The sequence below is a fragment of the Homalodisca vitripennis genome, chromosome X (assembly GCF_021130785.1).
Source record: "Homalodisca vitripennis isolate AUS2020 chromosome X, UT_GWSS_2.1, whole genome shotgun sequence".
Classification (NCBI taxonomy): domain Eukaryota; kingdom Metazoa; phylum Arthropoda; class Insecta; order Hemiptera; family Cicadellidae; genus Homalodisca; species Homalodisca vitripennis.
In genome coordinates, this window is record NC_060215.1 from 27,939,724 (window position 1) to 27,965,377 (window position 25,654).

General features: G+C 33.3%; 1 protein-coding gene and 1 long non-coding RNA gene across 3 annotated transcripts in view; one reads left to right on the forward strand and one right to left on the reverse strand.

The window, feature by feature from the left end:
• The first annotated feature begins 2,929 nt into the window (after positions 1-2,929).
• Positions 2,930-23,747, forward strand: LOC124368840. 2 transcript variants are annotated; one of them, XM_046826271.1, is made up of 6 exons: positions 2,930-3,053; positions 8,412-8,515; positions 14,359-14,482; positions 14,737-14,898; positions 17,555-17,719; positions 21,736-23,747. In XM_046826271.1, the coding sequence occupies exons 1-6, from the start codon at positions 3,042-3,044 to the stop codon at positions 22,129-22,131; spliced, it is 963 nt and encodes a 320-aa protein (XP_046682227.1). In that variant the 5' UTR covers positions 2,930-3,041; the 3' UTR covers positions 22,132-23,747. The 2 variants fall into 2 exon arrangements, with proteins under 2 accessions (XP_046682227.1, XP_046682228.1); XM_046826272.1 differs by lacking the exon at positions 14,737-14,898 and having other exon boundaries at positions 2,932-3,053.
• Positions 16,128-25,654, reverse strand: part of LOC124368841 — a 46,439-nt gene continuing 36,912 nt past the window's right edge. Inside the window, exon 2 of the long non-coding RNA XR_006923013.1 lies at positions 16,128-16,247. This is a non-coding gene — a long non-coding RNA (uncharacterized LOC124368841). The remainder of the gene's footprint in view (positions 16,248-25,654) is intronic.

A 25,654-nucleotide genomic window follows, 5' to 3' on the forward strand; every position in this document is an offset into this window, starting at 1 on the left:
TGTGTTTTATCCGTGTTAAGCATAAAAATGTTGGCTCGGAACCAACTCGAGACACAGTCAAGTGAGTCCTGCATCGATATGACCAAGTCATGTATATCAGCATTAACATCAATCAGAATGGTGTCATCAGCGTAACAAATTAAATCAGAGTCTGTGTTACGAGATATGTCGTTTACCATAACAAGAAAGAGTAATGGTCCAAGAACGAATCCCTGTGGAACTCCGTGCACAACAGGACCTACCCGAGAGCTACAACCATTTACTGTGACAATCTGCTCTCGGCCGCCCAAATAAGACCTGAACAATTCCAAATTAGTGTGGTGTACACCGTAGTGCCTTAATTTTTCAAACAATATACAATGTGATACACAACCGAAGGCCTTACTGATGTCACGGAGTGTTACCACCGTATTTAGCCTATGCTCAAAACCATCTAGTACGCCACTAACCACGTGAGAGACTGCACTCACTGTGGAGAGGCCTTTCCTATCTTCCTTCTTAAAAATTGGAGTGAACCGAGCAACATTTAACTTACTGGGAAAGACACCTTCATTTAGACATGCATTGAAGCACACTATTAAGAGAAACAAGATATACCCAACTACTGATTTTATAAGGCTACTCGATAAAGAATAAATGTACTTACTTTTACTGCCCTTCATCCGCCCAACCTTGTGCAGAATCTGGTCCACCATTATAGACGTTCACTTCATGTCTTCCACTGGAGCATTAGCTCTTCTGGCCATGTCCATCGGATAATTAACTTCCAGGCACCAGAACACTTGTTCACTGCACCTTCAATAAAAGCAGCATTTGTCTTCAGTTTAGCTTGTCTTATTTCGTATTGATACATTTTTATAGCGGCGCTATAGACTTGCTTAGCCTACAACCTTTCTGTTGCCTTGGCAAAGTCCCGATAAGACATTAGTCTCTCCTGCATCACTTTGAGTTTAAGGGCGAACCATTTATGTCTAGTAGGCCTATAGTTCTGAGCCCTAAGAACCACTTCCGAAAAACAGAAATTAAATCCATTTATAAAAACTTGAAAGAATTCATTAAACCTTGTTTTTAGCGCCTTTTGACAGAGTTTACCACAAACTCCCAGTTAATCGTTTCGAGATGGTTAATAAAATTGCATAAATTATCAGGTGTGATGGGTCTACCAACGCTAACAGTTTGATTATTTTCATTGACAGGTATATTTTGATCTGTCATCCAAACATTAGCACAAACTGAGTCATGGTCACTCAAACCGTAATCAATTACTTCCGAGTCGATCGATTCAGTCGCTAGGTCGGTTATTACACTATCCAAACACGACAGTCCTCTTGTCGGATTGTAATTCATAAAATACATATTTAATGCTTTAAAATGATTTTCCAGCCTAACTGTATTAGTATCACACTTGGCGACATTTACATTATAGTCTCCATCTATAAGAAAGTCAATTTTTTCCAAAGACAGAATCATTCTTTCTATGTTAGATATAAACAGATCCAGGTTACTATTAGGTGATCGATATATAACTATTACATTGATCTGAAAAGTACAGAGTTTTACAGCAGCAAATTCATTATGCAATTCTGTACAGTAATAGGAAATATCAATAGCTTCATAATTAAACTGGAATCTATCCGACAAGAAAAGAGTAACCCCACCATGTTGTGAAGTACTGCGAGCAAAAGCCACTAATATTAATTATGCTAACTTCTGATATTCCCAGCCAGTGTTCCGAGAGAGCCATTATATCAAAGGTACCCTCACTTGCTACAGTCTCTAATTCCTGGACTTTGTTATTCAAACACTGTATATTACAAATAAGTATCTTGATTAAGTGTATATTTTTGCTAAGACCAGGTTGTGAGATATCCACTTTACTTAAACTTACGTAGGTACTGTAACTTAATTCTGTCATTCTTTCAACTTCTTGCCCACAGCTTTGGAGTTTAAATTATGCCTAAAATAGTCAACAAAAGCACACATAGGCCAGAAGTCTGGCTGAAAGGCCTTGTCACAGTTTGACTTTTATATACCGACCATAAAAGAAGAATATCCTGATGGATATTTAGATTCAGGTTTCATTACCACTACATTATCACATTTACGGGTGTCATTTAGAAAGAACTTAAATTCATTTTCGGATGTTTCAGGACTCACTCTGGACACAAACAAACACTTTCTTGTCCACTAATTTTAGTTATGGCAATCGTCAGAATTGCCGACAAAAATGTTTTATTCTGGCGTGCACCACTGCCCTTTCGTACTTCTTGATAAGTACTGTTTTCAGATTTGTTCAGTGCCTTACGCTCATTAACAGCAGACATTCCTTGTTTGATAAGTTAATAAGTTGAGCTTAAATGGGGAGAAGGTTCAGGACATACAACTTTGCCTTCGTTCTGGTTCAGAGAGATTGGCATCGTTAAATTTCTTTGGCTTCCATCTTGATTTTGATTTTTTTTATTTCCAACGGGTCAACCAATACAAAAGCGAGCATAATAATTTATAATTATAATAATAAGTTAGCAACAATGACCAACACAAAACTAAAAAATAAATGAGATGTATGGATAGTTGTCTTGTAATATGTGTATGAGATACAATAAACAATAATAAATATCAAGAAAAGGCAACAAGGAACAGCCGTAAATACTAATAAAAACCACAAACAGAAACAGATAAACTTTATGAACAATATAAAAATAATAAATTAAATAATTGCATCTTTGGTCCAACCTCCAATGGCACTTAGAATCAGTAACTAATACAATTTGAAACTGAGTTTATTCAATCAACTAAACTTATTAGTTGGTAGAAAATTAGCCTTAAAACTAATTTAACTGGTTGCAGCAAAAACAAACGACTAATCGGGTAAATTAAAATAACCGAACTAACCAGTCGTTTCCTTTCAGTTATTCCCAATACTGGCTGGCTAAAGGCTGACGCTACAAGCAATATTATTCAGTGTATTCCCGGGTTTTTGAACAGTTAGGTGTCAGTAGAAGTTGTAAGATCTTATAAAACATAGGAGATCTTCTGGAATAATGTGCTCTAGGGTAAATATACATTATATGTTGATTCTTATTTACTTTTTATATCAATAAATTATATTTATTGTTTATGTCTGTCATGTTACTTATCAGTAGGACATCATGTTTTTTACAAGTTAGAATAGGTAGTTGCATCTAAAACTGATATGCATTTCACCCTATCTGGCATAGCTTTCTGACTCCTTGCACAGAGTTACAGATATCAACAGCAAGGTTAATCGCGGATTAGGAAACACCTCCCATTTAAAAGCATTTAGGACTTCTCGAGCCTGATTTGCTGTGTATGATTGGTACCCCTGATTTGCTATGTATGATTGATACCCAACTTGCAAAAGATTAGTGGTAACCTACATTGTGCATAACAAGTTTCTTGAAATTTAAGAAAAACTAAGTGAGACTTCTATTATTGTGAATTGGTGGTCTTTAATCCTCCCATCGAATTTAGAGACAATCTCATCGATCACAATGCTTGGCCGTCCCCTTCGTTCGTCTTCATGCTCATTAGTTCGCCATTTTTAAACGTAATGCACCACTGATACACTCCATCTTCAGTAATCACATAATTCTAATAAACTTATCAGAGTTGGCGGTAAATCTCGTTGGTTTATTGTGCTTAGCCATAAAATCCATATTACTGTCCGCACTTCACAACTTGCGGAATTTTCAGTTAGCCTACGTCACCCATTTTAAACTGCTATTCTTAAACAATAAGGAGCGACAGTAACCTCTCACTAGAACGGCTGAATAGCCACTGAACGGAGAAACGCCCTGTCATCACAATGGCTGCAATAGTCTCGCCCGTAGCGGCTACAGAGCGAAACGTAATCTACTCTCTGGGTAGCCCTTGTAGTTTTCTCACACAAAGGAATATTTCATTTTTCAACGGGCGTTCATGGTTTTGTTATGATCGTAAACCAACCCATTAACTACGTTAGACCAGGTAGTCGCACTTTCCCGCAGTTCCACGTCGTCACCCAAACACTGCGTCACAAGCCAGGTCTTCATTGCTAGAGGCGGATGTGGAAACGTCACCATTTTATAACCATCGAGGACTTCTCGAATCCGATTTGCTGTGTATAGTTGGTACCCATCTTGCAAAAAATGTTTAGTAACCTAACTTCTGCGTAACAAACTCCTTGAAATTTGAGGAAAACTAGATAAGAGTTCTTTTATTGAGAATTGGTGGACATTTTTTAATCTTCCCATCGACTTTAGAGACGATTTCATTGATCACACTGCTTGGCCGTCCACTTCGTTCGTCTTCATGCTCATTATTTCTCCATTTTTAAACGTAATGCACCACTGATACACTCCATCTTCAGTAATCACATAATTCTAATAAACTTATCAGAGTTGGCAGTAAATCTCGTTGGTTTATTGTGCTTAGCCATAAAAACTATATTACTGTTAGCACTTCACAACTTGCGGAATTTTCAGTTACGTCACACATTTTAAACTGCTATTCTTAAACAATAAGGAACGACAGTAACCTCTCACTAGAACGGCTGAATAGCCACTGAACTGAGAAACACCCAGACATCACAATGGCTGCAATATCCCGCCCGTAGCGGCTACAGAGCGAAACGTAATCTACTCTCTGGGTAGCCCTTGTACTTTTGTTCTACGGGCGTACATGGTCTTGTTATGATCGTAAGCCGACGTATTAACTACGTTAGACCAGGTAGTCACACCTTCCCACAGTTCCACGTCGTCATGCAAACGCTGCGTCACAAGCCAGGTCTTCATTGCTGGAGGCGGATGTGGAAACAATACCCTTTGAAAAGCATCGAGGACTTCTCGAATCCGATTTGCTGTGTATGCTCGGTACCCATCTTGCAAAAATTTTATGGTAACCTAATTTCTGCGTAACAATTTTAGTGTAACAATCCGATTTGCTGTGTATGCTCGGTACCCATCTTGCAAAAATTTTATGGTAACCTAATTTCTGCGTAACAATTTAGTGTAACAATCCGATTTGCTGTGTATGCTCGGTACCCATCTTGCAAAAATTGTATGGTAACCTAATTTCTGCGTAACAATCTCCGTGAAAATTGAGGAAAACTAAGAGAGTTCTGTTATTGAGAATTGGCGGTCTTCTTTAATCTTCCCATCGACTTTAGAAATAATTTCATCGATCAAAATGCTTGGCCGTCCACTTCGTTCGTCATCGTGCTCATTACATTACATTACATGCTCAACATCGTACTTCACACGTACTTCACAACTTGCGGAATTTTTCTCATTTAGCCTACGTCACACATTTTTAACTGCTATTGTAAAATAACAAGGTGTAACCAATCTAGAAAATCTTCTTAATACTAACTTCGCCTGTTAAAATAAGACATTACTTTACTTTATTATACAAATATTAAAATTTACTTTTGATTATAATTTTATACGTTGCTTTATCAATGTTGAGTTCACTCTAGTTAAGTAGGCCTTTATATACAGTAAAACCCCAGTTAACCAAACTAAAGAAGGAAGCTAATTTTGGATACTAGTTTTTTTGGATTCGATCCAATTACATCTAAAAATAGCCTACTGGAATGGTTGTATGGAATGAAATATAGAAAAACATTTCCGTAAGTAATCCCCGTTGAAATTGAGACTTTTATCTTAACGTTACATAAGTTTTTTGATTATAGTTTTGTAGAAATCTACTGCATGAGATCTTAACCAATGATTAACGCTAGCGTGAGGTTCAGCATCACTATCGGAGAGCTGCGTTGCGAGCCAGGTCTTCATCGCTAGAAATAGGTGGTTGTCGCTTGGTGCCAGATCTGGGCTATAAGGCAGATGATCAAACACTTCCCAATCAAAATCATCCAAGGTTTGTCGTGTACGATTAGATGTATGGGGCTTGCATTATCATGGAAAAAAAAAATTGTTAAGGTCAATTTTCCCTTATGCTTGTTTTGTATCGCTCGCCGTAGCTTCTGCAATGTTTCACAATGCAATGTTTGGGTAAGGGTTAGGCTTCAAACTGAGGAACATTTTTCTACACTTTTAATCAGATGTCAAGACTACGGTGACTAAGATACTCGGAGAAGCTGTAGAAATGGTTTTGAAGAAGAAATTCAGCAGCAAGATTACTGAACCTTCTGAGTTATGGCTCATGTTGTATGTGGTCTGGGCAATCATTATAAATTTTTAAGCAGATGTACGTCTCTGCATTGATTGTTGATCCTCATTCAAGGAAATCAACCAGAATCACACCCTTAGCATCATAGAAATCAGTTGCCGTAATCTTTCTCGCTGACAGAGTTTGGAGAAAATTTTCTCAGTTTTTTGGAGAATGTGTGTGTCTCCAATCCATAGACTGCATTTCTGTTTCACAATTGACATGCTTCACCCATATTTCATCACTAGTAATGATAAGATCGATAAGTTTGTTACCATGTTTGTTGTATTCGTCAAGAAACTTAAACGATGCAACAAGTCTTTGTTTTTTATGATCTTCCATAAGGATTTTCGGAACCCACTTGACACAAAATTTGTGGTATCCAAGCTTCCCTACAACAATTTCATGTAGTAAACTTCTTGAAATTTGTGGGAAATGTTCCGAGAGTTCAGTCATTGTGAAACGGCGATTTTCACAAACTTTGTCATTGATTTTCAACATCAAATCTTCAGTCACTAGGCTAGGCTGACCGCTATGACTACCATCATGAACATTGGTATGGGCATTTTTAAAGTCAATACACCACTGCCTGGGGTGGGAAAACCCCCTTCGACCAGTCCCCAACCTCACTTTGTTGAGGTGAAGTTGGCCGTTATGCTTAGTGCTGCGACAAATGATCTCACCGTGCCTACATGGCCTATCTGCTAGATACCGCGGCTGCTGCTGGAACAGCACATTTTTTATAAGGCAGCAAGTCTGCATTGTACACATGGCATACATGGTCATGTGTCCTGCAGTATTTCGAAAAGGTTGACTGTGATATCTTCTACATAGACAAATCAATTTGCATTCTTTGACTTCGTTTTGCGTCTTCCTTTGAGATGCCAATTCTGATTTGCATGTTGCTCCTTTTGATACGCTGTAGCTGAGCTGCTGGTGCTATGTAGAGAACAGTGCATTTATTAGCATTCAGCTTAAGACCATGTCTTCCAGACCACATCCGTTTGCTCTCCAAATCTAAATTGACCCAAATATACCATTCTGCCGTAAACATTTGCAAAAATTACCAGTCTCTACAGTTGGCCAGTTTATCTTCAAAATATATTTTCTTTGCCGATCTTACAGCATTATTCAGTGTATTTCTAATGCTTTTATATTCTGTCTAGATAGCATCGTTCTGACTCTAAAGAAACTGCCTCTTTAATCTGATTTTCATTTTGTGAGCTCTATAACTTCTCGGGTTCTCCAAGGGGCCTTTGTTTTTGTTACTCTTTTAGTGAAATCATAGTCTGGTAGGCCTCATGGTGTGCTTTCGGGGTGCGCAAAAGGCCCTTGAGGCTTAAGTGCATGGCAGTAGGCCGCCCCATAGAAGAAGAAGAACCATTAGGTCATAATTGTAAAAAAATGCTTTTAATGTTGTAATGTTGTGAAGTTGTAAAATGTTCTATATCAACAACACTGCTGAGGTCACATGTTCTATCCCAGTCCACTTCAGCAGCCATGGCTAACGTATCATTCAAAGTGAACTTGGAGTAATCTCTCTGCCTTATTAAGTTGGCCTGAGTCTTCTCTTGTTCGAATCTTAAGTCACAATATATTAGTCTGTGGTCTGTTATCCTCAATCCACGATGATCAATAATACTTGATGCATCTATAACTCCACACCATTCTACTTTGGTACTAGTTTTTTAACAATCAGTGTGAAGAATATACTCAAGAATAGAAAAACACAATCTTAACAAAGAAGATTTTGCAATTTTTTGTTTGAAAACTCTTACAATACTCGTAGACTTACACGTTAATAGCCTCTATAGTGACTGATATAATGGTGGTAGGATATGACTAATAGCAGTGGTGTGAATCGGCACTGTGGCATTGGTGAGGGAGGGGGAAATTGAATCATGTCACGGACACGTCATTTGCCCAAACAGTTGCTACTCCCACTTCTGCCCCGAGAAGGAGGTTTGGTCCAGTGTTCTACTTTTGTATGTAAACTAATTCAAACATTATCGTTCACGGAAGTTTTTTGAACCGAGTTTTATTAGCCAAGGATTTACAGTATTTTTCATTTATTTTAAATATCTTTAGATTTGATAAAAATATCTTTTTTGTTTTTAACTAACAAAAAGAACCAATAGATTTGTTAATGAACATCAAGTCTTTATGTAAGTAATTCGTGAGCTGGCACGACCATAGTAAAAATTACACATATGCTGTTATTTTATCTTACTTTATGTTGACAGGCTCAAACAGTGAAGTTACGTCTTCGTTACTGTTCCTCGACGAAGCTTGAGGAGCAAGTTAGAGGCAACAACAGCCTGCGATATGTTGATGCTGGCCCTATCAAGTTAGTAGTTTAGACTAATCAAACTTTGACTGTGTAAGCTGAAACTAGTTTCTTTTGATTATTGGGATAGCAATAATAGAATTATGCTATAATTTCAAAATTTTAAATAAATGTTTCTTTCCCAAGGTTACAGCTGTAAGCTATTGTTAAAATATGTGTATTTTAATAGTAAATCTAATTTTTAACACCAAAATATAACACTGAAAGAACTCAAATCGTGTTATTGTGATTACTGTGACCCAAGTAAGACATTATTTATGTTTTGCAAAGAATATATTTTGTCAAAAACTACAAAGCAAATATAAGCTTTTCAAACTATACATGTGAATGTAGAACAATTAAAGACGAACTAAACCAAACATAAATTATTGCTCTAGCTGTTGTTTAAGCGTATTGTATTGTATTTATGATCGTTTCAGCAGATGTCAGCTAATTAGTGAAATTCTCTGTGGCATTTTTCAGTCGTAGCACGAGTTGTCGGATTGGTGGCGTTCAAACAGTGCTTGGTGGTCATTGCGCACTAAGTTGTATACGTCTGTGGCGGTAAAAGGGTTAATAAAAACTCAAGTTTAGTATTTTATCACTTTTGTGATATCGTGATTTGAGGCATTTTCTTTAACAAGTTGAGAACAGTAAATTATAGGAATGTGTTCAAAATTATTGGCATATTTTTTATTTATATATATGTACTAACCGTTACCCACAGCGTAATTTCTATTGAATAACAAGAACGGCATATGCATACACTTTAAATAGCATAATAAACACTCTAAAGCTACAAAACACGTGTCTATAGGAGGATAAAATAACGAACGACGCGACCTTGCATGGGGCAATACTAGCCGAGTATCAATATTCAGAGGTGGATCTTGTCTCAATACAACTTGACATGCAGTTTATTGGTTTAACATCATATTACATACATTATTTTAATGTGTCTCATTTTACTTCATTAGGTTTACCTTATTAGGAAGTATCACGTATCAAGTTTTTTTTACTAGTATGTAATTCATTTGAAAAAATAGAAGAATGTTTCTATAAATAAAATCTATACATAATTATTTTCAATAATATTTTCAATAATTAACATGTTTTCTCCAAATATTAGGATGTACATTCAGTAAGAAAAGAAGTGTAACCGATTTTGTCTATTCTTCGTACGTTATTTATTTAATTAAAAATTGATTTTCTTAACGTTTACGTATAACTTTTAGTGGCTTATTTTACATCATTATCTTAAGAAAATAATTCTTTACAAGTTTTGTTAAAGAATTTTACGTGTTTGTTACACATTTAACAAAGTTAATCTACTTGAAACCTAAATGAAACTTGTTTTTGGACATCGAATTTTGCGTATTTCTTCAGATATCTTAAAAATTACTGCAGCTAGAGGTCTGGTACCAATTTTATTCAATTTTTCAGTTCAATTTGCATAATATACATTAAATTTTACGTCCTGGGTAACGCCCAAAATAATTTAATAGGGCTCCCTTTTAACGGTGGCACTGAAATCTGGGCGAAATCTTTCACCCTGTATAGCTCACTAACTAAGCGTTTCTGGACCTATGTGTATATGAACTTTTTTCATTATTTTCACCGTAAGAACAAGTCCTGACAGTTTCTCCGTTTCTTCATGGGACACCCTGTATATATGTATATTATAAATAAAAATGAATCACAAAATGTGTTGCTAAGCGCAAATCTTGAGAACGACTGGACCACTTCGGTTAATTCCTTTTGTAAAATGTTCATTGAAATCCATGGAAGGTTTTTATGAAGCAAAATATAAGAAAAGTTACCTTGAATATTTTGAAATTCAGAAAAAATGTAGTTTTTACGTTTCATAATCTAAATTAACAGCTGTTCAAACCTTCAGTGTTATGTCGACAAATTGGCTGAAACATCTGTTTACATTTAAATTTGATGAAATATTAAGTAAACTGATTGATCAGTAGTGTAATGCAGATTGTAAATACGGTTAATATTAATTTTGATCCAGATTGCGCCAGTGATGGATTTAAATAATCTAATGCATTTTAAATATTATTTAAACACTGTTAAGTAAACAACCTCAATGGACAAAGTTATGAATGTTTTCACATAAGTTACTTTAAACTGGTGGGCTTCCTTGACATATTGTGATATTGCATTTTAACAGTGGCTTATGGAAAACAGAGAAATGAACACTTACATGCCTCAACAATTCATTGTTTCCCTGGCTATAGTCCAAAAAGCAAGACTGGTATAACGCAAAACTTTAATAACGATTATTTTGGAATGTTGCATAACCTTAATAAGGATTTCCCCCTTATACTGAAAGTACATAAGTAATAGGTAGGACTTCCCCCTAGGTCGTAATAGGCTTTTCAGTCCTACTTATGTGTTTATTTTCTTCATCAGGACAAGGTAAACTCAACTATGTCAACACGATATTTACCAAAATAGATTTCCGAGAACTAGATAATTGAAAGTATATAGTATTTTGATCGAGGCAATATGGCAAGCTAAATTGTGACATAGTAGGTAAGTGAATTTAAACTGTCTTAAGTAGGCACTTTTTAACCGAAGTAGGCATCTCGGTCCTACGTAAGTATATATATTTTTTCTTCGTCAGAACAACAAGGCAAACTCTACTATGGTACTGGAAATATCTTAGACCTGAAATATATGACAAGGACTGGAAATATACGCTTTTTGACCGAAGTAAGTTTCCAGGACCTGTGTGATCTGAGATTTGTGTTTTCTTGATTGGGATGACAAGGCAGATTCAGCTATGACATTATGTATTAAATTAATTAGAACCAGAAATTCTCCTACACGTGCCAAACATGATATAATAATTAAGTTAAACACTGATACTATTTACCATGAACTTAAATAATATCTACCTGATGTATGCCTACTTACATTTTAAAATTTTTATAGGACTCCAAACATATTACATCATAATTGCTTTTACTAAGTAATATAAGGACTTCGGTTCTTAAGATTGCATGCAAAGCCGCGGATAACAGCTAGTATATATATACAGCTGCATGTGTAACTCATTCATGTATACAAATTAGAATATTTCTAGAAGTGCTAGAGACACGAAATTTGGCACGTGAGACCACCGGAAAAAGTCTGAAAACCTAGATTTTTTAATGTCAAACCCCTAAAAAAAAATTCAAAAATACGTTAAATTGGACCAGTAGATAGGGACTGAAAAGGTGGGTAGGGACAGAGGTGGTGTTGGCAAGCTGTATATAGATACAAAGTCAAAGTACTTCTAGAAGCTAGCGCTGTCTGTCCTAAAACTATATGTATCCCAAAATGTATAGAATAGAACAGGTGGGCCAGACTCCCTACCCCCTGCGCTCATCACACAATGAGCTGATGACAGTATAGACCATACACTGCATTGCATAAAGCCTTGTTTCACACCCTTTTCAGTTGGAATGCATTTTAAAAGCGAAAATAGTTAAATATTCAGTAGATTTATAATCTAATAATGAATGGCTTAACTTTGATATGTTTTATTATATAACACCTTAACTTAGGCTTATAGAAATAAAAAATGTTAATTAAATTTAACTACTTTTTCACTATCAAATTGTATTTCGTCTGCATTGGTTGTATTTCGCTTCACTAGTGTCTTGAAATTTGTTAAAAATGTATATTTGTAATTGTTCAAACTTTTAGATAATTTTTCCAATGATAAAAAAAATAATTTTCAGCTCTATATTGGTTAATTTTTTAAAAATTTCAAAATATAGCAATGAAAAGAATATCTTACTTAGAAAACATATAAAACGCCAAAGCTGAAAACTATGCTCATATTAACTTCTTTTTATACTATCACACAGTAACACATTTTCTCTCAAAACAAAGGAGAGTTTTCTTTTAGAAATATCTAAAGAAATTTCATTGCTTAACTATGGTCTAAAACACGAGATTCTGTATATTCTACATTTTTGGTAAAAATAAAATTGATAATAAATACTCAAGCTAATTTGTTAGTTTGTATCTTCTTAATTTGTTTATTTCTTCAATCTTTCTCCTTTCAACTTCAAGCCTATTGTAGAATGGCATCCTCATTCTGATTCTCCCTCATAAAAATAAATCTATGACTTGATGAGGAAAGTGATTTTTTATTTTCATTTTATTTTTTTGTTGGAAGTTTTCTTATTCCAACAGATTTTTTAAAAACTCCACTGTTATAGTTCAAGGCTTTGCATATTATTTACAAATTCAAGGCTTTGCATATTATTTACAAATTCAAGGCCTTGCATATTATTTAAAAATTCAAGGCTTTGCATTTTATTTAAAAATTCATCAATAGGTTCTGTTAATATCGCTAACCATCCAAGTGATATTTTATGTAAGCATGTAGATTTTTGTTCTTGTTTGTGAATGAAACCACCCATGTGCGGGTGAAGTTTCATAAGTTTTTTGACACATATTCAGTGATATATCTTAATCCATCTAGAGATATTGTTTGTTTCAAATTTGTATGGTGAAGGTCACTGCTTTTGTTTTTTATTCATCTTCAAAAGTACATTCTTTCACTGTTACTTTAATTGGAATCTTAACTGCCATTAGTTTCTAGTAATTCTTTGATAATATTCACCCAACTTTCCCCTAACACTTTTCCAACAAGATACTCATCTTCAGTGACTTCAGTTTTCGTATTGAGGTCAGATTTATTGAGGGAAAAAGCATCAGATTAAAAAATGTTTGTGCAATTGTCTTAAAAATTCTGCCTTAAAACTTCCAATACAATCAGACTCTAAAAAGTGTATTGAGCACTTCCATACATAAGATGTGCTTGGATTGAAGGAGTCTTTTCTTTTGCAGCTATCAACCCAAATTTTCCTCAAAGCGGCACATTTGAGAAAAGTAAAATAAGATATCACTTCACTTAGACGTTTTGTTTTCACATGTATGTTATTACACCTTACAACAGCACAGTGTATCCTAGGCATAATGGTATTTACGTACTTTGTTTAAAAATCAATAAAATCGTAGCTGAAAATAAATCCAGAATTAGAGAAAAGTTAAAATTTATTAATTAAATGTTTATACTCTATTGAAATAGATGAAAACAAGGTAAGCCTAGTAAATTGACCAAAATGTCCTAATAAATGGTAACAGTTAGATTATAAGTCAAGTCAAAACCTCAGCTTATGGGCAGAAGCACATTATTTCTCAGTAAATATAATCCTTACCTAATGTTTCGTTAGCACAATACCATAACGAAACATGCAACAATAAACCCTAAATATCATAATACAATAGTGTATTATATCCATAAGTGGACTAAAACTAATATTTTTATGGAAATGGGAAATGACAGTTATGTTGTAAGTCCGTACAGGCATAGGCACCGGGCAGCCGGGCCTAGTGTAACGTCACCGCCAATGTTCAGATTCTCTGCCCTATATATCTTAGTTTGAACTAGACTGATTCCAGGAGAGTGGCTCTGTGCACGAGGTCCAGTCCTTCACACCCCAAGAGGACCCTATCATAAACATGGGGGTGACATCCCTCGCTTTATTGCTCTGCCCTATTTTCTAGTCTTGTCTGGGGCTGAAAGCTCTATGACTTCCCACTCCCTGAGAACATTGTTTGTTGGTAACTTCTTCACTGTGGCAAGAACCTTTGCCCTACTCAAGAAAATCCTGTAGTAGTTGGATATACCTGCCTAGTTCAATTGCTAAAATTAAGCAAATTGTTGATCCATTTTTAATATTATAGTAATTAAATATAATTTATCTGCAACATACCAATATAATTCTTCTGCTCCCAGGTGTGCTAACAGCTATCAGTATTAATAATTCGGTGTTGCTTTTGTCCTGTTTCAGGGGCATTGAAATTAATTTGGAATGCTTTAATACCAGATTGGTGGAACTGAGACTCAGAGGCTATAGGGAGTTGAAAGTCGTCAATGTGACAGCACTCCTGAATATGCTACACTTAAAGACATTGGTAAGTATTTTTGCTCTCAATTTAAATGTGTGTTTTTTTTATATTTTAAGTTTCAGGCAGTGGAGGTACTACTATAATTCAATGAATTTGATACGTTTTCTACCAAATAGTACACAATGCCTTAATTATCTTAGGATAGTCTAATGTAACTTGCTTGATTGCTAGACACTACGTTGCTTGGTACTTTGTATTATCTTTTGTATACATTCAAGTTATTTTGCTAAAAAATAAGACAATTGGATTGGTTGTTGTAGTCCCTAACTGATGTGGAAAACATGTCAGAGATACTGGTGGTGGTAGGCCAAATGACAGAGCTTGAGTATCTAGAGCTTGGAAACTATGGATCTGTTTCTTTGCAACAATTTCTTGGAACCTTTAAAAAACTCAAAAAGCTCAGGTGGCTTCGCCTTGAGAAGGTACGAAATACCAGTTTTCTAAACATAGCTATTTATTATTTATTTATTGTTTAGTTATTTATTGTTTATTTGTTTATTGTTTAGTTATTTATTGTTTATTTATTTATTGTTTATTTAATTATTATTTATTTATTTATTGTTTATTTAATTATTATTTATTTATTTTATTTATACGTTGCAAATACAATGAGGCCAAGAAACCGTTGATTTAGACACAACACATTCGCTCATGATGTTTTCTGTAAAAACGGCACATTCTCCAATGGTTTGTTTGCTGCACTTTTCTCTTATGCGTGCAAGAAATGAATGACACTCCTCAGTTTACGTTTGGCAGGAGAAATTAGAGAGGCGGCCATGTTCATGTGCAAACTAGCGACTTGAACTCTACAAATGTTGCGCGATCAACTACTGTTCACACCGTGGATATGTCCTATCCCAATTCATCGAACATCTACCTTTAGTAAGTCGTTTACAGTTTCTGCCTGTCGATTGTGGAATGCCTTACCTATAAACATCAGAGCCATTGATAAGCGCGCTCGCTTTGGGGCGGAGGTCAGGGCCTTGATGCTGGGGGCTCAGGGGGTATAGCGGTTGGCAGCTTTGGAATGTGGTACTTAGGGCAACTGAATGCAAGTTGAATGAATGCGTGTGTGTCTTATTATAGTATTGTGTATATATATATATATATATATATAAAGTTACATTAATTATAGATGTTTTTTTTATCTTAAAGCTAAGATTCTTTTAACGTATAAGGCGAATAAATAGATTTATTTTTAGTTATACATGTATATGTATGTTGGTTTAATTTTTTACGAGGTTAAGTGGTAGAGAGGACTTTATAGTCCTAACTTCGCCTCTAATAAAGACATTTTTCATTTCATTTCATGGATATGTCCTGCTGTCATGGCATATGAGATTGGATATTGAAAAAACAACAACCCTCGTGTTACGATAAAGATGCCAAATGACTGTCCTTCAGTCTCTTTTTGGTCTCTGAATACCATATCTTTAAATAAATTATTTCCAAACAATTTATGTAACACCACCAACTAAACCTAAACATTGTATTTAGCTCAAAATATATCAGAAATGATTTGTTATCCTTAGAGAAAACAAATTCAAACACAGTCTACTTTTACTAAAATTTTAAAAAAGTGGTACTATTTTCGTCCCCTACTAATACTTCTTGTGAAGGAGATATTAACAGTTTAAAATCAAAGTCATAATATTAAAAACATGTTACAATATTTATTTATATTAGACACGGGCTACAAAGGTTCATTTTTGGTCACTATAAAATATTGGGATTTTATCGCCTCTCTGTTCCACTTCTTCCTAGGTAGCATCTGAAACAAAATAAAAAAAAGTATATTTTAAATTTCGTTCCCTGGACAAAATTAGGAACAGATGGGGGGAAGTAAACCGAACACGGCAAAACGCTCAGATCACTCAGTTTATAGCTTACCCCAAACAGACATGTCAAATTCAACTAAATAAACACATAGTAATTCGAAAAGGGCATTTAAAAATACTATTTTGACGACTTACCTTTTGAAAAATCAGAATAAGTTTTATCAAATAGCCACGCAGAGGACTGGGTTGCATGAAACTTTTACAACTAACTGGGAACCATGAACAAAACTAATGGAAATTATCACCAATTGCGCCCATCCGTCAGAATAGAGAAGTTTAGGGTGCCAAATTAGGCACGAGGATGATATTTGGCGCCTTTAGATATACATGTAAATTATTTTCAATAGTGAAAAACTGACAAAATATCCTATAACATGCAGTGTATTTAATTTAGAGTATAGCAGCCAAGGCATTTGATAAGAAGATTTATGAACTTCTTTTTTAAGATGTTGAGTGACATGAAAACTTTTATCAACAATTTTGTTAATGTGAAGATTGGCATAGCCACAATATATCCCTTCAAGTTCGTCCAAACCAATTTATACGACACTACCACTGCCCCAAAAACGAATTGCGGATAACATAAATGATTGCATCAATCTTCAGTATTCTAGTGCATCCTTTATGCATTGATTAACTTAACATTCCTCTAACATTAATTTTATTAATAGTTAGTCCAATTAGTTAACCTATTATTACTGTGTTGAGTTTCCTGCTTTTAGTCTTATTAATAATTTCTCTAGTTTCTTTAATTTCTTACATTCATTTGACGTATAGCGGTTCATAAGTTACCCAAAATCAATACATTATTAAACTTGTTAATACAAATATTTTGTTCCGTTATTAAATTGTTCAACGGTAAATTTGTAGGTAAACATTAATCAATGTTTAATAATGGCATGTTGTGCCCTCTTTGAATTCCATATTTGTTACGGAATAATCCCCTGAGGATGCTCTTCAATTGATAATCTTAAAAGAGACCTTGTTGCACAAAAACCGTGCTGAAGAAACTTGCCCAGATAAAGGATTATCCATGAGCATCTCACACGTGACAGTCCTCCGCACAGGAGCAAAGAACTATGCTTTTCTCCAAGGAACCTTCCTGTATCGGAGCAAGACTTTTCAACATGCTTCCAAAAGGTTTAAAAAATTGTCACTCTATGACCTTAAAAAGAAGTTCATCCAAAACTAATTTTAATAGTTCATACAATTGGATTTGTAAATTTCATGTAATTTACAGGGAGGGACGGTCTCTACTAACAGAATCCTACAGGAAATCAGCGAGTTACCATCACTGAGAGTACTAGAACTTGTCAACGTTTACATCAAAGCAGGCTACATAAGTTCCTTAGGCTTGTGTACCAACTTGAAAAGATTATTAGTAATACCCAACTATGATGATGAGGTAACAAGTTATAGTAATAACAGTGTTTAGCAAATATAAGTGTGTCATTATAAAATTTTTATAATATAAATATGAATTAAAACACATATAACATTTGTAACAATATACAATTTAACACATCGGACAGAGCCTTGAAATGCTAAGAATTGTAAACCCAGAACCAGTTCAGAGCCCTATCAAGGATTACAAAAGGTTTATCCACATAATATTCTATTTCTTAAAGATAACATTAATTTACTGTAGTGAAATTTAAAACCAAGTACTTACAACTATAGTAAGTGTTCAAAATGCTCTCCAAGTGTCTATTGGCAATATCCTAATCTGTGGTAGAAACCAGTAACATTTTGTAACATATCCGAAGGTATTTGCAGAGTTTCTTGATTGATGCAACGAATTAGTTCTTGTGTGTTGGCAGGCTTATTTATTTAAACTCTTTGTTTTAAATAACCCCATAAACATAGATCTAAAGGGTTTAAATCTGGTGATCTAGGTGGCCACTCTATTGTTCCCCTACGTCCTATCCAACAATTGGGAAACTCTCTGTCCAGCAGCTCACGTACTTGTAGTGCACGATGAGGTGGTGCCCCATCCTGTTAATACCATACTGTGTTATAACTTTCATCCAACACAGTAAATAATTCATATGAAACCCCATTCAAATTGTCATTGATTTCAAAGGGTCCTACAATGCGATTTCCAACTATCTCAGCCCACATTCTCACTTTCTGGGCTGTCTGTGTATGGCTTCTTATCCAGTGACGATTGTTATCGTTTCAATAATAGCAGTTATGCCTAATTACATCTCCGTGAAGTGTAAAGGTAGCTTCATCTGAAAATACAAGCTTAGTTAAGAAATATAGTTCCTGTCCACACATACACATCATTGTTTCACAGAATTCGACTGCTCGCCACATCCCCTCATCATAAGCAGGGTTATTCTTTAAGTTTTCAGTCAGAGATATCACAATAATAAAATACACAACCAGTCAGTGTTGATAAAACTTGCATTAAAAACCAATTTACACTTTAAAAATATTGTACACTGCATTACAAGATTAACTTTAGACATCTAAAGAAAAAGAAAATTTCCTTTCTGAATGTATTCTACAATCAAATTAGATAAGATAAACAATGCATCAGTTTAATGTTGGAATGAGAGTAGGAATGTCATTAACAACATTCATTTACTAACAAGGGTGTAAATAATAATGACTGTTCAAGAATAAACTGTCTTTAAAATCCCATTGTTGTGATCATTGCTACCAACACCCAAAAACTAATTCATCCCATCAATGAAGAAACTCAAGAAATACCTCCGGATACGTAAAACTATAAAACGGCGCCATTTTGAATAGGGTAAGCCTTTTGAGGTCCGGTTTGCGGCATTGTATTCTACTATAACAGACCTTGAATTTGATGCACATCTGGACCTATGCTCTAATTTAAGATTTTCTTCTGACTCCTTGCTAGCCGTCCCCCTGATTGATGAGATAAAATCCTGACAACTGCATAAAAAATTATATTTTTATGGGTAATATTGATACAAAATCACATTGCTTTACAAGAAATGGTTTTAAAAAATTTAACTCTTACCACGGGTATTACGGGAAATCTCGCGATTTAAGTTTTTATTTTTTGTTGTGAACTATAGTTTGTAAAACTGCCGATAGAATGAGGTAAAATGTTGACCGAACCTCAGGCAACGACTGCGCTCCATTCATTGTTCTCGGCCACTGGTTGTCATAGCAACTTAACACCATTCTGACCTGCAGACTGGCGTGTCTTACAGGATTTCCCGCGTGGTGAGGGCGACAGTGCTGTTCATGAAACATACGCGTAAGCTTGTTTCCTGTGTTGAGTTGCGCGTTTCACGTTATTTCTGAACATTTTTACAGTTATATTATTTCAAAAATTTCATTCACACAACAATTTTGGAAATTGGCGAATTCCAAGTTTTGTTTTTTTATACATTTTAATCTGTAAAAAATACAAAAATATTTTTTTTAAATCCGTTTTTATGTTTTTCTTCCTATAATAACTTTAGAAATGTTAAATCAAATAGAACTTTTAACAAATTTAAAATTTATGGTTTATGCTAATAGCACGCTAGGGGAAAATATAGGAATTTGTATTCAGTGCTCTAAGGGTTAAAACCTTCCGGGACTTTTTAAGCACACTGTGTATATATATATAATTGGCCCTTATCTGTAATTTAACGAGTTTGGTAAATGCTTAACAAAAATATTATTGCAAAAGCCGTTGTCAGCAGTCTGGTTAGAATTGACATATTTGATAGTTTTTTTCAATCACAGGACTGATATGACATGACTAACATACCATTGCCAAATGCCATCTAGTTATTTTAACAAAACTAATTTTCTTTGGAACCCATTAAAAATATGAGTTATATTTCCACAAAATGTTTTTAGTTATTACACACACACACACACACGCACACACACACAATAAATAAAATAATTCAGTTATCACATATTAACCTTTTTATATATAAAGATATATCAATCTGTAGTTTAGAAGTGCCTGGTATAAATATCATTCAGATATCTTGCTAACAAATAGTACTTCATTAAATGTTCTTATTACAAATTTGGAACTGAAAATAACACTGTGCCTTGGATCTCAGACTGAATATATTCTGTGGTTTATTGTTTATTGGTTTATTCTCTACCACTCTTAGCCAAACAACGATAATGCTCATACAACATAAAACTTTCCTAGTCTTGCCTTGGGCTTTACCATTTCCATTTGTGACTCCTCACCAGTATCAATTGACAATCACAACAGATGACACATTACTATTTTTCAGTTTCTAGCCATTATTTTTTATTTATTATTTCGGCAAAAGAAGATTCCACCTACTGATATGTTGTCGAACTGATAGTGATGGAACATGAATAAGTGATAGTGACACTGATAGTGATAGTGATTTCTGTCCAGTAATAGCGACACTGAAATTCTCAGCAAATATAAGGTTACAGTTTAAGTCTCAAAACCAAATTTTTTAAGCTTCGATAGATTTGAGATTCGGCTTTGAAAAATCACTAGCTCCCGTAATCTATCAGAAAAATTTGTAGGATGAGCCATGCCTGTTCTCAGTCTTAATGAATTAAGACGTATAAGATAAATGTTTGTTTTTGGAAAGTGACAACCAATTATTGTTCAGATATCACCTCCTCAATAAAGTGTCAGAATTTATAGGAAGTTCACTCCACAATTTCTAATTTATGTTAGTGTAGGTCAATCTTTTGGATTCATTATATTAACATTTTTTTTAGTTATGTAATCTTGATGTTGGAAATAAGTAATAAAACGAGTAGTTTACAGATTTAAAAAATGATCTCACTGATTGATTATTTCTTTGACCACTTTACTTATCTTGGAAGTTTAAGAGAGTAAAAATTAATGACTAATATTTTTTAATAAAACACCTATTACGGGGAAAATTTTAATTGAGACTATATTCGGAATAAATGTTAACACATTAAATAAATGATTACTCACCTAAACCTATATATGATGATGAAATGTTTTTGTAATTTTTTCTGGTACATACTTTTGAAGTGACCACTTTTTCTGAAAGGTGTACAGGAGAAAACAAAGATAAATATTTGGAAAATGCAAACGTTTTATAAATACAGTACATTGTAAGGCAACACTGAAAATGTCTCAAGACTTTTTCAGATTAGCCTTATTTTATGTAGTTAAAAATGTAGACTTGCATGTCCCTAAATTGATGAAATGCAGTCTTGGCAATGACTTCTGTAGATATATTTGTTTTCTTGTCTTTCTATTCAGTGCATGATAGTTTTCATCTTTTATCAAAACCTAACTGTCCTCTGGTATGAAATAAATTGTTTGAACAATACAAGTTGAATCATTTGTAATGGGTCTACTGTAGAGATGAGTAGTATAAATATTATTGAAAACTTAATTGTTACATTGTCATTTTAATGTTGATGTCAAAGATGTTTTCACATCGGTCTTTATGTTACCAGATGGAATTTACCAACTTCCTAGTGTCACAGGGAGCGTTCCAACTGAAAAGCACTCTGAAAGAATTTCACTGGGGATTTACCTCAGAGATGCTGAGAGAAGCAGATGTACTGTTCGATGATGGATGGGGGCTCATACCAGTAGGAGGGTTCTCCTATGAAGCTAAGGAGGCAATGAAGTATTCCAAGCTCGTTGTGAATAACAGAAATAAAATGGACATGAAATCCAGGTCACCAAATGTGGTGAATCTGACTGAGCTAAAGGATGGGCTGACGACCTGTTTGCCCGGCATGACATGTAAAATATATAGAATGCCATACCGCAAAACATGGGGAAAGTCCATCCGACGTCCAGACCCATGTGCTCACTGTGGAGATCCATCAAAGCACCTTCACTAACTTGAAAGTAAATGCTTAAACTTTTGAATTTGACACAGAATTCCAAAGGGAGTGAACCTTTTCATGATCAATACTTTCATAGTGGATATCATGCAACAATTTTTTTCAATATAATTGTGCATTATGGATATCTTATATCCTGTCTTAAGTATTTCACTTGTATAATATGCATACTTATTGTTTTTCCGTAAAATAGATAATACATTTTTTAATTGTTGATTCAATTATGATATTTCCTTTCAAATAGACATAAATACAGGGTGTAACAAAATGGTTGGGCTGGCTATGCATTTTCACATTTTATGTGTGATTCTAAGCTAAAAATGAAGAATAACTTTTTCCAATTTCCACTTTGTTTAGCCGCTAGCCGCCATTTTGTATTTTTTATTAACAAATTATTATCTCTTAAACTAGTAAACATTTGGTACAACCAGCATTTAGAATAAGTTCTATACAATTGCAGATGGCTATTCCAGTCACCAATTTTTCAATCTTTTGCGAATAACTTCACTAATACAAATACTCCAATCTTTCTTTTTAAAATGTAATATGTAATGTTTCTATTTTATTACTTTGTTTATTACAAACTCAGGTTTGAATAGGTAAAAGAATATTTTTTTATTTTCCTCTTACCTATTTAAGCCTAATGTGTCAAATTTGGTTTCTTTAGCTTTACTAGTTTTAGAGATAATAATTTGTTAATACAAAATGGCAGCTAGCTGCTAAACAAAGTGGAAGTTGGAAAAAGTTATTCTTCGTTTTTAGCTTAGAATCACACATAAAATGTGAAAATGCATAGCCAGCCCAACCTTTTTGTTACACCCTGTACAGACTTTCAGTCAAAACCAACTACAAAGAAACTAAATAGTTTATAATAAATAGCAATGCTAATTAAGTTGTTTAATTAAAATCCAGTTTCATTGGTCTGTTTGGCCAGTTTCATCATATTTTCAATAATTACTGGTGCTTTTGCAGATGTTTGTTAGAAATCGGATAAAAATTGTGTAATGTTTTATTGAAACACACTATTATTTAATGTTTTACAATAAGCATTTACTGTATGTATTTTCAATGTTATTTAACTTTAGATACTAGGGGCATACATGGAATTAACAAAGCCCTATACATTTTTTGTATGAGCCTAAAGCTTAAATTATGGTAGATAAGATATTCATATTTTTTATATGTTCTTGTTTCTTTGTTCTAAATATAAAAATTGAAAAATACTAAATTTTTTCAATCACTTAACAATTATACTTAATTTACATAATATTCTAAATGGTTGAGCCATTCTTACGATTTAGATACACAAAGAGACAAAATGTTTGAGTGGTACTGCAATTCTGTTGTGAAATTTAAGGGTTAATTTTAGTATGTGATTTAAGTGTTAATTTTTGAAGATGTCTCATTGTAATTACATTTTGTAGCATACAACACACACTGTCAGAGTCATTTAAGAGTTGTATTAGATATAAATGAATCATATCCACAATGATTGTATTTTGTGTTATGACCAGTAAATGAGTTGAGGGGGAAGTTAGTGTCAAATAACTTTATAATACTTAGAATTGTCAGTAGATATAATCATTTTCTATAATAAAATAAAAAGTATAATATAAAAAAAATGTATAGTGTTTGCCTATATTTTAAGTAATTTCAATGATTGGTAGCATATAACACACTTTGTCAAAGTCATTATTTATAATAATGATTTAAGAGTTGTATTAGATATAAATGAATCATATCCACAATGATTGTATTTTGTGTTATGACCAGTAAATGAGTTGAGGGGGAAGTTAGTGTCAAATAACTTTATAATACTTAGAATTGTCAGTAGATATAATCATTTTCTATAATAAAATAAAAAGTATAATATACAACAAAAAAATGTATAGTGTTTGCCTATATTTTAAGTAATTTCAATGATTGGTAGCATATAACACACTTTGTCAAAGTCATTATTTATAATAATGATTTAAGAGTTGTATTAGATATAAATGAATCATATCCACAATGATTGTATTTTGTGTTATGACCAGTAAATGAGTTGAGGGGGAAGTTAGTGTCAAATAACTTTATAATACTTAGAATTGTCAGTAGATATAATTATTTTCTATAATAAAATAAAAAGTATAATATACAACAAAAAAATGTATAGTGTTTGCCTATATTTTAAGTAATTTCAATGATTGGTAGCATATAACACACTTTGTCAAAGTCATTATTTATAATAATGATTTAAGATTTGTATTAGATATAAATGAATCATATCCACAATGATTGTATTTTGTGTTATGACCAGTAAATGAGTTGAGGGGGAAGTTAGTGTCAAATAACTTTATAATACTTAGAATTGTCAGTAGATATAATCATTTTCTATAATAAAATAAAAAGTATAATATACAACAAAAAAATGTATAGTGTTTGCCTATATTTTAAGTAATTTCAATGATTGGTAGCATATAACACACTTTGTCAAAGTCATTATTTATAATAATGATTTAAGAGTTGTATTAGATATAAATGAATCATATCCACAATGATTGTATTTTGTGTTATGACCAGTAAATGAGTTGAGGGGGAAGTTAGTGTCAAATAACTTTATAATACTTAGAATTGTCAGTAGATATAATCATTTTCTATAATAAAATAAAAAGTATAATATACAACAAAAAAATGTATAGTGTTTGCCTATATTTTAAGTAATTTCAATGATTGGTAGCATATAACACACTTTGTCAAAGTCATTATTTATAATAATGATTTAAGAGTTGTATTAGATATAAATGAATCATATCCACAATGATTGTATTTTGTGTTATGACCAGTAAATGAGTTGAGGGGGAAGTTAGTGTCAAATAACTTTATAATACTTAGAATTGTCAGTAGATATAATCATTTTCTATAATAAAATAAAAAGTATAATATACAACAAAAAAATGTATAGTGTTTGCCTATATTTTAAGTAATTTCAATGATTGGTAGCATATAACACACTTTGTCAAAGTCATTATTTATAATAATGATTTAAGAGTTGTATTAGATATAAATGAATCATATCCACAATGATTGTATTTTGTGTTATGACCAGTAAATGAGTTGAGGGGGAAGTTAGTGTCAAATAACTTTATAATACTTAGAATTGTCAGTAGATATAATTATTTTCTATAATAAAATAAAAAGTATAATATACAACAAAAAAATGTATAGTGTTTGCCTATATTTTAAGTAATTTCAATGATTGGTAGCATATAACACACTTTGTCAAAGTCATTATTTATAATAATGATTTAAGATTTGTATTAGATATAAATGAATCATATCCACAATGATTGTATTTTGTGTTATGACCAGTAAATGAGTTGAGGGGGAAGTTAGTGTCAAATAACTTTATAATACTTAGAATTGTCAGTAGATATAATCATTTTCTATAATAAAATAAAAAGTATAATATACAACAAAAAAATGTATAGTGTTTGCCTATATTTTAAGTAATTTCAATGATTGGTAGCATATAACACAC

What these genes read in the sequence shown, in the direction of transcription:
- LOC124368840 (XM_046826271.1), top strand. An exon ending in GGTGGCTTCGCCTTGAGAAG is followed by an intron (nt 14,899 to 17,554) that starts GTACGAAATACC and finishes TGTAATTTACAG; the next exon opens with GGAGGGACGGTCTCTACTAA. An exon ending in TACCCAACTATGATGATGAG is followed by an intron (nt 17,720 to 21,735) that starts GTAACAAGTTAT and finishes TTATGTTACCAG; the next exon opens with ATGGAATTTACCAACTTCCT.